Below are 16,898 nucleotides of genomic sequence, written 5' to 3' on the forward strand. Positions count from 1 at the left end.
TTCTTTTACTATTTTTGGTGGGCTTTGATGTATGCATTGGGTGCTCCTTGACTTTGGGACTTTTTGTGGTCGGAGATTGGGTTTTTCCTTTTCGCCGTTCGTTTGGGTTTCCGTGGATTGGAGGCGGGATTCGTTGTAGCTAGTTTAATGGTCTACTTGGGGAATATGGAGCGAAGAGAATTGCGTCAATGGTTGTTGCTCGTTTGTTGCGATGCTTAATTTCCAAAGTTTAATGCTTCCTATGTATCTTAATAATGTGTAATCAATCACGCACCCTTTGGGTATCCCTTTCGTACATGGAACGCCGTCCAAAGTCAAAACGCCACGCTATGCTATGCAATAACCAACAGAAAGATTTGTACAATAAATAAGAAAATAAAAGAGCGCTCAGAGTCGTCGAGATAGTTAAATCCATCCGTATCCGTAATTCATGCAAGGCTGGCTTCCTAGGTTGAAGAGCTGCTGGGGTCCAGACATGGTCTGTTGTTCGAGGTCGTCATCGTCAAAGAAGAAAGATTTTTGCATCATGTTTGTAGTTGGGTTGGTTGACTGCTTCTGGATTGGAGAAGAGCTGGAGGCGATGACCTGCTCCGTGGACTCTTGGTCGTCATCTTCACTCTCAGCGTCTTTGTTGTCGTCTGCTTCATCGTCTGATGGAGTGAAGGTCTCCTCTAGCTTTAGACCTTTGCCGGAGATATCGTGGAATGAGCTTTCTAAGAAGGGGTCAGGGTGACTGTATAGACCCATTCCAACCAGTTCATCCCCGGGTTGCTCATCTGAGGTCGATTCGTGCAGCGACTTAGAGTTGCTGTCCGGATGTTGAATGGGAAGAAAGTCGGGGGTTGAGGGTCCGGTCAAATAGCCTGACGATGGAGCGCTTGCATAACCTGATGCCTCAACATCTGCCGAGGGGATGCTATTGTTCATAGACATCATGTCGAAGGTCCAGTTATCGGAGATCGGTTGAGCCATAGTAGTCAAGTTCGATGCACCGGTATCCCACGTGACCGGATCAAACTGAGCGCCGCTCATGTCTAGGAAAGACGACTGTTGCATCGGTGCCGAATCTGGCATCGTGGAGAAAGAGAAGGCTCCATTTGGTGTTGAGAAGTCCGGCGAGGCGTATGATGGAATCATACTGCCGTCGGCGAAAGCTGTTGGGGCTGTGCCCAGGGTCTGGATAGACGAAGCCATGACTGGAAGACTTTCTTCGGCAGTTGTCTGAAAGTATGGCGGGGATGTATACGTAGCGGATTCCAGTGTTGCTGGATGCCAACTGATTGGACGGCTTGCTCGCCTCCTTCGCATAACAGAAGCCAGGATAGCAGGGTTAATAGGAGTCTGATAAGCCTGGGTTTGGACCGATTGATAGATTGGAGAACCGTGAGAGGGGGCCCTCCACCTGCCAGAGGAAGGACTGTTGCCTGCACTCCTAGGCTTCACCACTCGGCCCGTATGCCTCGGTCTAGGGAAAGCATACATCATGTCACGGAAGCTTGTAGAAGGCACAGCTGGCTGGTCTGCCTGAATCCAGTGCGAGACTGCCTGAGAGATTGGAGGTTGTATATAATTGGCCATTGAAAGGGTAGAAAGCAGACGAAAGATCGAAGTGAGTGCAAATGATAGGATGGCTAGTCGCGGGAAGGAATTATCAGTTTGGAGTTTGAGGGTTGAGACGGCAGACGAGGACACACATATTTGTAGAAGTGAAAGGGTGAGAGGGAGACCCGTGATGAAAAGGGTAGGTAGGCTTATATGTACGAAGTATCAAGTGCGGATAAGACCCATGGGTTACTGCAGGAATGCAATAAGCAAAGGATCAAAGGAGGTGTAATAAAGATCGGGACTTTTCCATTCAAAGATGACACAGGGGTTATGAGGGTCACAAGGCTTCAAGGTAAGGTACGGGAAGTAAGTCCATCGGATCCATGGAGGATGTATGTATGTGTGCATGTATGGGCTAAGGAGTGCGTGCCCTGGTATCTACTACTAACTGTGGGTAGTATTTAAAGTAACTACTTACCCAAATAGTTTAGGCACTTAATTATCCCTCGGTCATTAAAAAAAAAAAAAAGAAAAAGAAAAAGAGAGCAAGCAAGAAAAGGAAAAAGGAAAAAAAAAAAATTAATAAAATAAAAAGGAATAGGAAATAGGTAATACAAGTGGAACGCATTGCTTGATCTACCATCCGCCCCAGTTCCACGATCCCATTACTGAAAAGGATCATAGTGTACGGATTAGCGGACGCATGTTGGGAATTTGGCTTGACACCCGACAACGTTGACACTAACGAAAGGAGTTTAGTGGTGGGTATTGAAGGAAGGATGGAAGGCAAGGAAAGACTGATGATTCAAATGCGCCCATGCCACACGGTTGTTTGCCCCACTCTGAGTCGGTGGTTTCTACGAAGATAAAAATTCAAAAATAAATACAATGATTTAATTAATTAATTAATTTACTTTCTTCATTTCCCTCCCATGGGTCATTTCTTGAATTTAAGAGGGGGGAACAACTGGAACAACAATCCGTCTTTGACCCAGACATCTTTGGAGCTCTCGGGATCCATGGTATTGGGTATTGAGAGGTGGGAGAATAGTGGTAGTGGTGGGGGGGAACAGTATTGAATAATGTTGACGGTGGATGATCAGACCCATTATTGGCGATGAAAGAAGAGAATGGGTTTTAGTTTGGTTTTGGTTTTAGTTCTGAAGTGACTCCAACTGCAGTGCCAAAGGAAATCGTCTACAATGCAAAGTGATTGGTGGGCCAAGGGGGAGGAGGAACTGGAACTCGGCAGGGAAAACGAAGGAACCAGAAAAAGGACAGCTAAGGTGGTCTGGGACATGCCGAATCTAACCCAAACTTCAGTTAGGGCCCGTGTGGTGAAGTTGAGAGCCCCATACCTGACTAAGTCTGGGGCTAAACGGGGATTACGTATGGTATCCGGGTACGTGTGCAATACTACCTAGGTACTATGCGACCGACTCCTACTTACTCCGTACTTGGACTTCTTAATGACCAGGGTAGGGCTAAAAAAAAAAAAAGAAAATATTAGAAGAGATACTGCACTTTAACGAATTTCTTGGTCTCTCCTATCCCCTCCCCCGTCATCAGTTACATTGGCAAACCTTCTTTCAAATCCTACCCTTGACTAGTTCTACTTTGATGCTTATGGGGGGTAAATGGAACTAGTCTATCTAGGCGCCACTGTCCAACTGACAAGATCATCGTCCTTCACTATTAATTAAATCTATAACTAGACTACCAATGATGAGCATACCAAGTGGACACACCTCCCGGACATCACCTACCCATGCTCAGGTGGGAAAGAAGGGGAGACAGAATGCCGTGTATGTATCACGACAGAAACAGTATGTATGTACAGTACTGTACAGGGACTAGTTAGTAAGGCAGAAGATGAGGGTAAGTTCTGACCCACGATCCGACCCGATCGTCAAAAACCCCTGCGGCCAGCTAGTACTGGAATCGTTCCATTTCTCGTTTTTTCACCCCTTTGAGTTTTTCCCTTTGGTTGTCCCCACAAGTTCACCGTTTCCAACGCGTCACAAGTTACAACGCCGTTACGCAAGGGTTACAATAATGTGGACATGTTCCAGAGCCCTGTCCTTCCTTTCGCATCCTCTCAGCCTTTACCTACCCTTCCCTTTTGCCCTCTTTTTAAGGTTTCAGAAACGGGGGAAGTCGCTTGGCTTTTGGTACAGTAAGGTAACTACTACTAGTGGGAAGTTGTCTTACTCGATATTGCGATTCCATACATCCATTATCTCTCTTGACGTGATTTGACAAGGCGAGAGAGATCACAACGGACGGTGTCCCCTTGTCATAGATCGATCCTTCGGTCTTGCCGGGCGCTTATCCCGCCATCCTTTATTCCTAGTAGTATAGTTGCCCTTGTTTTCCTAACCAACCGCTCTAAAAGAAAGAATTAATATCGTTTTCAAAACCCTCGGTCACAAAAGGCGACCATGACTCGGCTCGGAAATGAATTCAAATAGACAATAAGAGATGATACCTTAGTATCTATCCTTTGATTAGGGAGAAAACGAAGAAAAAGAAAAAGAAAAGCGAAAAAGGCAAACAAAGACAGAAAGCAATCCTGGATCGATAATAATCAACTAAATAGTGATCCATATATCATTGATCGTTTGTCTCGATATTACCGGTTACGATCTGACCGACCGTTGCCATGATGGTGAAGGTTAATAATGCCTCATTCTAGCCCTCGCTAACTACTAATGTGCGTGGTGGAGCCACTGTTTCATAGCCATCTACAACTCTCAAGTTGGGTGTATCGCCACTCCATACCCTACTACTATCGTCGGTGTAGAAAGAGGAGAAGAGGGGCCAGAGAAAGCGACGGGAAGCTCGGCTAAGGGAATGGAGGAAGATGACAACATCAGGTAGGTATTCAAGACCAAGGTAACGCAAAATCTACTCAAACTCGAGACCGCCCGGAGTGGGGAAACCTAAGGTACAGGATCTGTATCAGACTTCACCCAGGCCAATGGCCGGTGGCTTGTGTACGGGGTAATTGGCGCCAATAATGTATTATGACAAGTCTAACTGCACCACAGACCGGACCGAGAGACAATGGATTGGGCGGTGCAGCTGTAGTCATGTATGTCTGCGGGTATGTACTCCGTCCGGAGTCCCCATCAGGCCAACCCTGCTGAGCACAACAAGCAAGACTGGGAACGGAGGACTCCTCGTCCGTCACTGGAGACCATTTCCAGAACCAGAGACCCTCTTTTAGTACCTTACTAAATCACTAGTGCTCAAAGGTAAGCTGACGCCAGGCGCGATGGGATATTAAATGAGAGTTCGGTGTTGTACTGTACATCCTACAGGGTACATGCCTAGGCCAACTAACTCCATTCTTAGGTACTTGGCGAACTACGCCTCAACCTCCCGGAAAAATAGACTAGGACGTCATAGTTAGGAGAATATCGAAAATCATCGACGGGACAGGAGATAATCAATGGTACTGGATTAGGGTAGCTTCCTCCAGCACCAAAGGATCTGCTCTGGTACCTGTCCATTCATTACCCGAAGAAGCAACTCCCCGGCCATCCGACTAAGATAGGCAACTATTTCTTCTTCCCCGAACCCAGCTCATCGGGGAGGACAATGCGTTCGGCTGATACTTTACATGTACACGGGGTATCCAGTTTGTCTTTTTACCCACTCTCCACCTCTTTGTTAGTTAATATGAGATTATGATCATTTGATTTCCTGCTAGATTACTTTAGAAGAATCCTCTTCCCCCAAATTTGTAACTTCTTGTACGACAGGACCTCCATTCCTCCGGGACACGAATGCAGTTGAATCGACATCATTAGAAACAACTAATCGGACAATTGAGATCATCACCTACCCGCCCTGCAAATCAGAAGCCGGAGATTACAGGAGGACGACCACCGGGACACATGTGCAGACCCACTGGACCGCAGGGGCTAGAAAAACAGAGGAAAAGAGAAGAACAAAAATTCCAGAAGGTCAGGGGTCAAATCTCCTATGATGGGCCCAAAACCAGGCAAAAAAAGTCAAAGTGGGTCTCCTCTCCGAATATTTTTTTCTATTTTTCTCTTTATTGTTTTTTTTATTTAATTTCTTTTTTTTTTTATTTTTCGTACTACTTGCTTGTGTTCCCTATCTCCGTATCAACGGGATTGATGAACAGGGATTTCTACCAGGCAAGAGCTAAGCTAGTTCTTGGAGCTTCTGAAAAAGCGAGTGAGAAGTGGGTTAGGGAAATGCGTTGCTCGCGGACGGATCCTTTTTAAGCCATTAAAAGACCCAAGCCCAACCTACACGGGTCTGACTCCGTCATTATTACTTTTCTTCCTGTTTCCAGTCTCATGGAACCCTTTCTGTTTTTCGCCCTTTTCTTGCTGAGACAACACCCGCCCATCTGCCGATCTCTTTCCAACAAAGAACATCCCATTCCGTTTGCATACGAGATGCCTTCTTGGTGAATGTGATATTCCCATACATTTTGGCCGTCTACGTATCGTGAATAGTAGTCTTTTAAAAAATAAATAAATACTCAAAATGATATCAAATAATAATTATTCAAACAATATATTTATTGCTATACTTGAGAATCGTAAAACCCCCGCTGATAATTAAGACCATCAAGCTAAGGGCTCTTCCAAAATGGGATGGCATCACTGGTTGGGGGACAAGCCCCTCCAGTAGGGAGAAATCTTAACCCCTCGCCACTCTGTCACCCTTGCGAGTTGAAGTCGTACCAAATGACGGAAGGGGACACGTTCAACCATATCACTCCCAAAGGCTAATACGACGTTGAGTTTATATTTATCTTTAGATTTTATATGTATATGATATATATATATATATATATATATATATATGCTGTATAATTTACAGAACGGAACTTCGGTTCGTTTGGAACAAAGAAGGCATGCAAAACAAGAACAGTAATAATCAATAATCACACCTAATGAAAACAAACTCGGATAATTAATAATACAACTAATAATCCTGCGGAGTATAAAGCATAAATTAAGTAGTATCTGCAATCATCGTTGAGAATTGGATATCTCCATCCGCCTAAACTAATGTACCATGCTCAATCCAGAAACTTTTGGAGGGATGGGAAATGGCGGTCGCCGTCCGAGACAAGAGACTAGTTGGACACTGGGGTTTCGGAGAAAGTTTTCAGCCCATGTAGGGATCTTCGGGCGGAGTGACCAGCTTCCATTTTTCACCGTCGTATTTCCCCCTTCAGGGAGCGTCTTAATTGTAGATGTTGATTATAGATCAACTTTAATAACCAATACTTTTTTTTTCCTTTTTTTATTTTGATATCCTTTTCTTTTTCTTATTCGCAAGGCGTCCGTGCTTGTCTACCTGTTCTCTCTATTATTTGTTGTTCTCTCCCATGGAAACCCTTAGATGGGTTAGGCCCGAGCGCCTCTATCCCAAGTCTCCACCCGAACAATGGAAAACATTGGCGCTAATTAATTTGGCTTGCCTTAGTGGCATGTCATCAGCCCCTACTTTTGAGGTCCCCCGTGGTAGGGGACAATCTGAATCTGATATCCACGACGCCATGTTATTGGTGGTCACACCTGTCGGAACTCACATGTTGGTGTTCGATTCTAGTCCGCGATTCTCCCCCAAAGGACAAATTCTGGGCGTTTAAGCCTCATCCTGTAGTCATCCTAGCGAAAAAAGGGGAAGAAAAAAAAAAAAAGCTGCCCACACAGCCACCTTGGCTGTTACAGGTTGACTGTAAGAATGAAGAACAGGCTGCAGCTGAACAGGGAACCCAGCTCATCGGCAACAAGTGGGATGTGATACGGCATACTCCTCCCGCTTTAGCCCTTGTGATATTCTTGGAGGCCCTGGCGGACCTCATGAAAAGTTAACGACTAATTACACCACACTCTAGTCTAGCTCTCTCTCATAGTGGCCTATCTTACAATGCACTGCCGCGTGCCCTGGTCGGCGCCACAACGCCTGGCCCATAATGAACAACCAAGTTGGAAGCACAGGCGATGGCGGTTACGCCGTCGGCCACCTTATGGAGTGCCTATGGTGGACTAACGTTACAGGGAGTGGGTCGCAGGAAGATGCGGTGCGTGAGAGGCCCGCGAGGACTGATACCTAGATTCGAAGGGGAGAGCCCCGAACTCCTTGGTAGTCTGGGCGACTGGATTGTAAGTTCCCACCCACTCTCTGTCCTGCACTCGATCAGAAAAGAAAGAATAAGAGGACAAAACTAAAATGAAAACAAGGCACCAGGCTGAGTAACGAAAACTGCCTCTTCTGTACGCATCTGCAGGTGGCCATGAGTCAAATGGCCTACATACATGCGCCCTACATGCATGCATGGAACCAGTGTGTTTGGGCCAATCAGGGTGGCGAAAGAGATCAGTACTGTAATCCGTAGGGGGCGGACGAAATATGTAAAAGATTTGGCTGGATTCTAATTCTATTAAAATGCTCAATATGCATGGTACCATCACTACTAACATACTCGGCGGCTGCTACCCTACCACACTGCAGCATTCTGGGCTCTTGCATGGGGTTAGATCTAGGGTACTCCGTACATGGAATGGAAAAGTAGGTACCATGGGCTATCACAGAATGTGGCCAGTGCTTAGGTTGTGCTACCTTAACAGCGAACCAGTCAGAATTCAGCATCAAATTATCTTGTCAACGCCGGACTGCCTCCGGGAGAGACGGTCTGGAACCCTTCCTATGTCCTGATTAGGTCATATTTTATCTTATGTAATGCAACATTTTACGGCCGTACCTTGAGAAAAGAATAATCCTTCCTTTTTTTTTTTTTTTTTTTGTGTGTGAGACTCAATCCCCTCCAAGGGAGTCATCTATGGATTAGGTAACCGAAGACACTAAAAATACCGGTGCCATACATAGTAGTTACTATACAAGGACTTACTAAGATAAACTTCAAGTCAGGCCACAGTGTGACTCAGGTATGCATCCATTGAAAACCAACTTTATGCAGGATATCCGCACATACCGACGAACAACGATTGAGATGCAACCACATGACCTTCCGGTAAGCGGATTACCTTAGGGAATGGAGTACATCCTTTCTCTCACTTGGTAGCCTGAGCGATAGCGCCGTGCACATCACCTGTGTAATTTTTCCCTCTCTGGCTCTGTGATTGCGTCCGGTGCTTCATCTAATGGATAATAGTTAATATAGCTGACTCGCACAGATTCACCCTCACCCCTCTTTGGGAGTTAAAGTCTCCGCGGATGGTCTATACGTCGCAACTACTAAGAACTACTGAGTTGTAGGTATGCCCTCAAGGGATACGAAGTGCGTTCCACTTCGCCTCCCATACTCCCGTACATAACCTGTCAAGCCTTTGATGGCACTCGCCAAATGCCGTACCACATGCCCTTTGGATCCCCCACCAACTGGGTAAGATCGACTGAGAATCAATCCCAAGAGATGTGATACTTGGACACGAAATGCATAGTGACCCATCCCTGATGAATGATAGTCGGGGGGTCCCCACTGATGTTTTACCGAAACAGGCAACATCGTCAAAAGGGCCACATATACCTATTTATTTATCGGTACCTAAGATCCTGAGCTGCAGTGTCACGGTAGATCAAAGTGGAGCACGGGGCAGAATGTAAGTATGTATTTGCAGTCGCAAAAGTTTGTCGTGCAGTGGGGACTTTGATCTTTTTACTTTTTCTTTCTTTTTTTTTTCTTTTTGAAAGACCTCCCTTTTCCCGTCTAACACTCTCACTATGTCTCATACACATCACTGGAGTTAGTAATGTCATACATAAAAATCCCTCGACAAGGCAAACATCAACCACAAATTTCCACCACCAACCATCACCAATAATCCCAGATTGTCTGACCGTTAAAGTGGAACCCCGAGGCGCCCCCCAAAAATAAACCCACCAAAGGACCAAGATTCTAGGAGCATTAACTTCGCCAACCCTTTCCCGGCTGTACCTTAGTCTGCAAACCTTTCCCCTCAAGAGGTAAAGAGCAAGCGATAGCCAGTCTATAGATGGAATCAAGAAGATCCGCAATAAAATAAACAATTTGTTGAAATATATATTAGCGGCCTTTTTTTAAAAAAAAATTTTCCTTCCCACATTTTCACCACATACGACTCTAGTAGAGTCGGCCGAGTAGAGACTAGTAGTCTAGTACGGATACTCACTTTACGCCCTCCGCTTCATTCCTACCGAACCATCCGTTTCTGCACTTCGTCTGGACTACTGTTTTCTGTCTTAGACTTTCCTGGGGAGGTCTGGAAAGTGGAAAGCCACATGGCTGAGTCTAAATCTGGCGATAGCCGCTACTTCCATTGGGGCCCGCTCTTTGGGATTCTCGGTACTAGATTTCTTGGGTTGGGAAAATCTTTTTAATAATTCTCATTGGGAGGACTTTTTGATTATATGTCTATGACTTAATTTCTTTTCGTGAAACTTTTTTTTCCCTTCGGGTAAGGAAGGCTATCACTGGACTGAACATGTCAGAAATGATAGAAAGCCGATCTGATGCAATGCAGTTTGATAACAGGGGTTCTAAATCTCAGGTTTGCATGAGAAGTGACCAGCTTACTCTTCGCATATAAAGGGAAAGTATTTAAAAAAAAAAAAACTCTAATAATCATAATTATTTATAATTTGGAGAGACATGAAAAAAAGAAGCCTTGGAAAATCCTCCGGTAGTTCCATATACTACCTAACCAACCAACTAACCCATACTCTGTCCTTAAACGAGGGGCGAAAAGAAAGAAAAAGAAAAGGCAAAAAAAAGGCTGTTTAATAATAAATAATATGACTGATTCCTATAACACGGGATCCGCGAATTACTTGTTTATTAGGGCTGTGGAGCCCAATTATTCGGTGGCTGGCAGACTGGCACGTTGCTGATGATTGCTCTACAGTGCCTTTCCTTAGCTACTACTATTACGGGCTGAGAGGGGAAAGTATAGATAGTATGGGACTCAATTCCGGAGGTTATTGAACTTAAATATTCGTACTTCGAATAGAAGATCTCTGGGCTTATTCCTATGTAGTGTGCTTTCTGTCGATGGATGGATGGAACGGATTGGCGTGATTAGGATAGTATAGTATAATATAGTATAAAACTATCTATTTATTCCCATTTCTATCGGACTCGGTCCATCTCTTGAACCCTTTTTTGTTATTTCTTTTTGTCATTCTAATATAGTTCGGGGGCTCTCGCTGCAGGTTCCGTCCGAATTGTACTTGTCTGATGACCCGACCTTATCGTTCTCCTCTTCGGGGTTGCTTTGATGCGATGCGGGCGGTCATTCATTCATTCATTATCGACCATTGGGTGGCGGACTATGTATGGGACTAAGCTAGCTAGCTAGCTATCCATCTATCTATCACTGATGGTGTAGCGATGTATGGATGCATGTATAACTATAACCCAGGGCTCTTTCACTCACTCTAGGTTGGCCGCGTACTCGTTTGGCTGTCACAAGCCTGGTGGTCATAGCTATCTATCCCCATGCCCATCGCCATAGCCACATTTAGTCTAGGCACCAGAATTAAAAACCCTGAGGAACGGACCACCTCTATTGTCTAGGCTTTCGTCTGTTTTAATCATAATACGATAGCGAGCAAGACAAGTCAGCGTTCTCCCCTGAGTCCTTGTCTTATGAGAATGAGGTGTTGCCCCCTTTGTCACATGTAGGTGCAGGTATCTGATCCCTCCGTTGCAGGGTAGGGCTTGGGCTCTGTGCCTGTCGGAGCCAAACCGTAGGGATCTGGGTGAGCGCGGGGAGGGTGGGCTGTTGATAGGTAATTGGGCGGGTGTGATGGAGATTGCATGGGCGTGGACGAGGCAATCACTGGTATGTAAGATGCATATGTATGGCGGCTTGTGGAGGATCCGATTTGTTAGATCTTGGGTGCGCCTTGTTGGGTTTATTCAGGCTGGATTTTGTTGGATGTAAGGTGGTTTGTTTATGTTACTCGATTCCCGTCCTTTCTATGTCTTTGATAAGATCGAGGTTTTGTTGTTGTGGATTTTGTCAGGGATGTTCGGAGGTACAGGACATACACAGCCCCGCTCGGAGTAAGGATCGAGTGAGATGGAGAGTTGGTGTAGACTTCGATAGGAGCGTAGTCTCCGATTGCTTCGCTATCGGTTCTAGCATCTTGGATTATCTTGTCTAGATTGTTGTTCGGCGACGTTCGATTCGTGCTTTGCGCTTTCGACTACCAGGTCGCGGCTTACGGAAACCCATTGTTCATGCGGCATATGCATAGGTACTACTAGACCTCCTTCCTGGTAGGGCCACGCCTTTCTACTGTGCGGTTGGGTGGAATACAAGCCACCACCGCTAGGTTATATTCCAGATTAGCTGTAGACTAGGATATCTCCGATACCTTCCCCGAATCTAGCTGCCTTACATGCAACACCAGATGATGAAGTAGAGGCGTGGCTCGAAGAACGAATATCCAGCCGAGCGATAGTTAGCAAACCCCCTTTTCATCCATCGCATCCCACAATGTCAGCTCAGGCCAGGTGATCTGCAAGCCGCCATTAGGCTACCTTCATGTGCCATTTGTACGCCGCTAAAGCAGTAGCGAGTCACCTGTAAGACCTCTTCGAAACCGTTGGCCGCGTCGCATCAAGTCCCATGGCGTTCACCTGCACATCTGATGTATACAGAACCGGTTTCGCCATGGCTGAAGCTCCACCATCGGCTACTTGGATGGTCACCGAGTCCATATATCTGACTTATCACCCAAGCTCGGTGGGTAGGGCCCGCTGACACAGAGGCTTCATCCGCATCCTATTGCAGTCGAATAAACCATCGCCCGTATTCATGCACACGTACGGCGGACATATTAGGCTCGAGAATCTAAGCGTCGACAACTTCTCGTAAAACCGGGGCGTAATGGCGAGACAGATCTGTTTGGCTTCGCTGGACGGTGGAATGGGCGGTGTATGCCGGGCGTATGGCCCCGCGAGTGAGGGCACATCTATCTCTCTTGGACTACCAGAAGCCCATGGTCGGAAGGACACGCTTGAGCTGGTGGGCACTTGCCCAAACCTGCTGGTGAAGATTTTGAAAGGGTTTTCTGAGTCGTAGCATAGGGCAAAGAGTCCTTATCGTGGGCAAATGGTGCTCCTGTGGGTGTACACTAAGCCTCTCTCAGGTTAGTGTTTCCTGTTTCCTTTTTCAGGCAGTCTCTCATGCTGCTGCTCTAGACGGTTGTACATGTTACAAATGTATAGCTTGATAGATGGCTATGGAAATGCTTTTTGGTCAGGACATACGATATTTCGATAGACATTCTACCCACTACTTATAGCTTAACAACTTGATTTAATTGTTGTGACTTAAGTATGCGCGGATACGAGTTCCCAAGCTGATATAGTTTTATAATAATATCCTCCAACTGTTGTTTTATAGTACGTTGTTGTCATCTATGCTTTCAAGAACTTTGAGACTCTATCACTCCGGTGGTCGAGTAGTTGGCCATAACCAAGCCCTTGCCTGTGAGACGTGCGAAACTTGTTGATGACGCCAGACTTGACGTATTACTTGAGCTTGGACATGGCTTTGAGATCGTCATCAAGCCTCGGAAGATCAGGCCAAAGCTCAAGTGCCGCTGAGCTGATATCAAAATCAGTGAAACTGGTTGCCGTACCTGAGATTACCAGGAGGTCACATCAAGCAGCGGGAGAAGAGGTAAGAAGAAATTAGCGGGTCTGCTTGCGAGCGGTGGTTTTATGAATGGCTTAACTAGTCATTGGTCAAGGTGATGTTTCAGGGTATTATCTTCGGCGGAGCGATTGCTTGAGCTACATAGCATATTAGAAATGAAGGAGGCCGGAATTGCGGGCCTAGTAAGTCATACTGAATGCGACATCACAACATGAACTGTTCAGATTAGTGTATGCGGAAGCGACGTCATAGCCGCGACTTACCAAATGCGGCGTGCACCTCGACTCAAAAAAGCTACACCCCAATGAAACCTCGGCGAGAGTCCCCCAACGTATGAACAGATGAAAAGAAAAAATTAAGTTTGAGCATTGAATCATGGACAAAACCCAGTCCCGGGATGATGCCGTAAGGGTATTGTTGAAGATTATATCGAAACCACAGCTGACTTGATTGAAGGGCACTGGAGGGGCAGGTGGGGATGCAGACACCCACAAGTTGGAGGTATCATGAGTGACACTTGAGTATCTGTTACATCTCTAACCTTGCTCTGCTTCTTTCTTTAGGTTGTCCTTACCCCCGATTGCAGTCATCGCCGCAAGTCGTCGCTAGTCATGGCGAATGAGCCAGGGAAACCTCGCCTTGACCGCGCAGATGATAAAACCGCCTGTTTTGTACATTCCCTGATCGCAGGAGAATGGGTCTGCCCTCCTAACTCAGCGAAGGATGCCGAGATCGCGCGTAATGAGCTAGAAGACAATGCCTTGGGTTTTGATGATACCGCCGTGGATACGGATGGCGTCACCGTCACCGATGTGGATGATTGGAGGCCGAAGCAATCGCAGACTGTCGTGGAGTCACGACAGCTGACGAAAAAGCAGCTGTCCGATATGGCATGGAATGTACGCAAGCTATCAAAGAAACTAGATAGCATCAAACTCAAGCTTTCTGTCAAAAATGTCTTTGTGGTAACCAAGGCGGGAGATGACGGTGTGATTGCCTTTACAAGGAAGGTCTCACAGTGGCTATTGTCCAAGGATCGCGGTACGGATTACAACATCTACGTGGAGAAGCGACTGGAGGCGAATCCGGATTTCGGGGCTTCTCAGTTGGTGCAGGATGAACCTTCTGCAGCAGGACGACTCAGGTTCTGGGATGTCAAGTTTGTGTATGAGAATGCTTATCTCTTTGATTTCGTCATCACACTGGGGGGTGACGGGACGGTCCTCTATACGAGTTGGCTTTTCCAGCACGTAGTCCCGCCGGTCCTGTCCTTTTCACTGGGATCGTTAGGCTTCCTTACTAAATTCGACTTTAATGATTATCAGAGAACGCTGGGGTTAGCTTTCAAGGACGGCGTCGCCGTTAGCCTGAGATTACGATTTGAATGCACGATTATGAGGAGCAATGGGCGAGAAGATGAATCGTTAACACATACAAAGAAACGGGACCTGGTAGAAGAGTTAATCGGGGAAGAGGTTGAAGGCACATTAACTCACAAGCCAGAAAAGGTTGTTCAAATTCTGAATGACGTTGTCCTTGATCGAGGGCCTAATCCTAGTATGCTCACATAAGCCATGCGACATACTTCGGTCGGATGCTAACGATTGTACAGCTATGTCCTCCATCGAATTGTTTGGGGATGATGAACATTTCACCACCCTTCTTGCAGACGGTGTCTGTATCGCCACGCCTACGGGCTCGACTGCTTACAATCTAGCAGCTGGAGGATCTCTATGCCATCCCGACAATCCAGTTATCCTCGTCACCGCAATCTGCGCACATACTCTGTCTTTCCGACCGATCATACTACCAGACACTATCGTTCTACGAATGGGTGTGCCCTACGATGCCCGCACTAGCTCGTGGGCAAGCTTTGACGGACGAGAAAGGTGAGTGCATTTAGTGAATTACCACAGCGAGCGAGCAGCTGGAATGACATTAATACCAGGGTTGAGTTGCATCCAGGCGACTATGTGACTGTTTCTGCCTCACGGTACCCATTCGCAAACGTGTTACCACACGGTGGGCGCAATAACGATTGGGTGCATAGTATTTCGAAGACATTAAATTGGAATTCGAGGCAAAGGCAGAAAGCTCTTAAGGAATGACCAAAGGCTATCCACTCGTGATCTTCGCATGATGTATAGAGAACTACGAGTATTTAGGTGAGTGTGTCTGTTTGTGGCGTCTGTTTGAAGGGGAAAACGCATATCATCCATTGCCTAAAATTCTTATGTACCTCCGTTCCTGCAACTTCCTGGTGAAGCGTATTATGTTTTACAAACCCATGCATATCATGATCCATGTGCCACCTTCACCCTAGAGGCACATAAAAAACATTATTTTCCTATAATTATAATTTAACAATTCCGTTTCATAATAGAAATTCGGCTGGATGTCCGAATCCAATTGCTGTGGAGGTTGTGTATAGAATTTTGCTGTTCTCTAGAAGCTTCGTATGGGTCACCAGGTTTCCCGGGCAGCCTGAGGCCGACTATAAAAAGCGCTTCCGTTCCGAAATTTTCTTCTTCCTCACTTACAACCACCACAGCGGCTGTTGGATGAAGTCTAATGCGACTTTTAGCCCAACGATAATGGCTCTCGATCTATAGCATCTTCCAGATATTGTTCCATTTCGACACCCCTGGCAACTTTTTACACTAATTAGGTGAGTCTTATTACTTTTTCCCTTCAAATCCCTAGTCGACCAACGGCCTTCGGGCTTTTATGATGAAAATTATTCCCTTATTCGCAGTTTCCACGCTAGCCGTCGCTATGAACCCATACCAGACGTGCTCTGTGCGCAATACTTCCTTGGATGTCTGACATTGTTGGTCATTGATCTGATATGACTTGAGCATCATTGTTTTTGTTACAATATGTGCTAACGATGATTGTATAGTACAGGTAGCTCTTGAGTCGCTGGATACAACTATTCTACATAGACTTGGACGACAGTCATCCGCATCAACTCGGGCTGTTCCAAGTGTTCAAGGTTGTGCGTTTAGTATCTATCTAAACTACAAATGAAGATATATTTTTTTTGTTCAAGAATCACCCTTTTGTGTTCAATGTCCTGAGACTCGTAGGGACTCGTAGTCTCTGGCAATCCGTAGCCACTGTATCTTATGTCGCAACATTCGTACCTTGTGAACCCCGTCGTTAGGCACTAACATTCAGGCATCGCCGGGTGGTTTCGTCGTTGGCCTAGATAATCCTAGTCAAGGTTGTCGTCTGTAGACCCCTGCAATTCTTTGCGAATGGCCCATTTTACCTCTGTCCTCAATATTTTCGGTTGATGTCTGCTCTATGTCAATGAATTGTATTGTTGAGGTTTTATACGTATGCTTTTTTAGGTGTTCTTAAGGCCTATAGTTGGAGGGGGCGTTGTGATTTAGGTCAATGTCATGGCACGGAGTACTGGTGAAATTTATATATCTTTATTGATATGATGAATATCACCCAAGGTGTAGCTCTTCCCCAACCACAGGCAATTAGAGAAAAACCGCCGCTAAATGGTACATCTGGATATTATTGGTCACGCTTTTGCACATGGTATCGAATGAACGAGCGCTCACAGACTAAAATGATTACATTTCGAGGTAAAATCCTAATGTTCGGATCGTAACTGCACTACATGTCTGTGTGTCTTGCCGTAAGGACTCCAAACCACTGCCCCATATAGAG

At 45.9% G+C, this 16,898-nt stretch overlaps 4 protein-coding genes across 4 annotated transcripts; 3 read left to right on the top strand and 1 right to left on the bottom strand.

The window, feature by feature from the left end:
- Window positions 1-172: 172 nt before the first annotated feature.
- On the bottom strand, window positions 173-2,068 carry BDW43DRAFT_273591 (uncharacterized protein). Its single transcript, XM_032041643.1, has 2 exons — window positions 1,695-2,068; window positions 173-1,631 (listed from the first exon to the last, which is right to left on the bottom strand). Exon 2 carries the CDS (start codon window positions 1,576-1,578, stop codon window positions 406-408), a length of 1,173 nt encoding a protein of 390 aa, XP_031901434.1. The 5' UTR covers window positions 1,579-1,631; window positions 1,695-2,068; the 3' UTR covers window positions 173-405.
- Window positions 2,069-6,729: 4,661 nt separating this feature from the next.
- Window positions 6,730-7,829, top strand: BDW43DRAFT_273605 (uncharacterized protein). The gene is made up of 2 exons (XM_032041644.1): window positions 6,730-7,730; window positions 7,789-7,829. The coding sequence occupies exon 1, from the start codon at window positions 6,926-6,928 to the stop codon at window positions 7,187-7,189; it is 264 nt and encodes an 87-aa protein (XP_031901435.1). The 5' UTR covers window positions 6,730-6,925; the 3' UTR covers window positions 7,190-7,730; window positions 7,789-7,829.
- Window positions 7,517-8,813, top strand: BDW43DRAFT_310259 (uncharacterized protein; the record flags this gene model as incomplete). Its single annotated transcript, XM_032046884.1, has 3 exons — window positions 7,517-7,604; window positions 7,666-7,706; window positions 8,739-8,813. 3 exons carry the CDS (start codon window positions 7,517-7,519, stop codon window positions 8,811-8,813), a joined length of 204 nt encoding a protein of 67 aa, XP_031901436.1.
- A 4,783-nt stretch (window positions 8,814-13,596) lies between these two features.
- On the top strand, window positions 13,597-15,706 carry BDW43DRAFT_273623 (putative NAD+ kinase). The gene is made up of 4 exons (XM_032041645.1): window positions 13,597-14,768; window positions 14,824-15,100; window positions 15,160-15,376; window positions 15,595-15,706. Exons 1-3 carry the CDS (start codon window positions 13,823-13,825, stop codon window positions 15,317-15,319), a joined length of 1,383 nt encoding a protein of 460 aa, XP_031901437.1. The 5' UTR covers window positions 13,597-13,822; the 3' UTR covers window positions 15,320-15,376; window positions 15,595-15,706.
- The last annotated feature ends 1,192 nt before the right edge of the window (window positions 15,707-16,898 follow it).

Source organism: Aspergillus alliaceus (genome assembly GCF_009176365.1).
Source record: "Aspergillus alliaceus strain CBS 536.65 unplaced genomic scaffold BDW43scaffold_16, whole genome shotgun sequence".
Taxonomy (NCBI): Eukaryota; Fungi; Ascomycota; class Eurotiomycetes; order Eurotiales; family Aspergillaceae; genus Aspergillus; species Aspergillus alliaceus.

Bases quoted from the DNA above. Each gene is read 5' to 3' on its own strand.
- BDW43DRAFT_273605 (XM_032041644.1), top strand. From the start codon at position 6,926: ATGGAAACCCTTAGATGGGTTAGGCCCGAGCGCCTCTATCCCAAGTCT.
- BDW43DRAFT_273591 (XM_032041643.1), bottom strand. From the start codon at position 1,578: ATGGCCAATTATATACAACCTCCAATCTCTCAGGCAGTCTCGCACTGG.
- BDW43DRAFT_273623 (XM_032041645.1), top strand. From the start codon at position 13,823: ATGGCGAATGAGCCAGGGAAACCTCGCCTTGACCGCGCAGATGATAAA. The intron at 14,769-14,823 runs GTATGCTCACAT...ACGATTGTACAG, and splicing joins TGATCGAGGGCCTAATCCTA to CTATGTCCTCCATCGAATTG. The intron at 15,101-15,159 runs GTGAGTGCATTT...CATTAATACCAG, and splicing joins AGCTTTGACGGACGAGAAAG to GGTTGAGTTGCATCCAGGCG.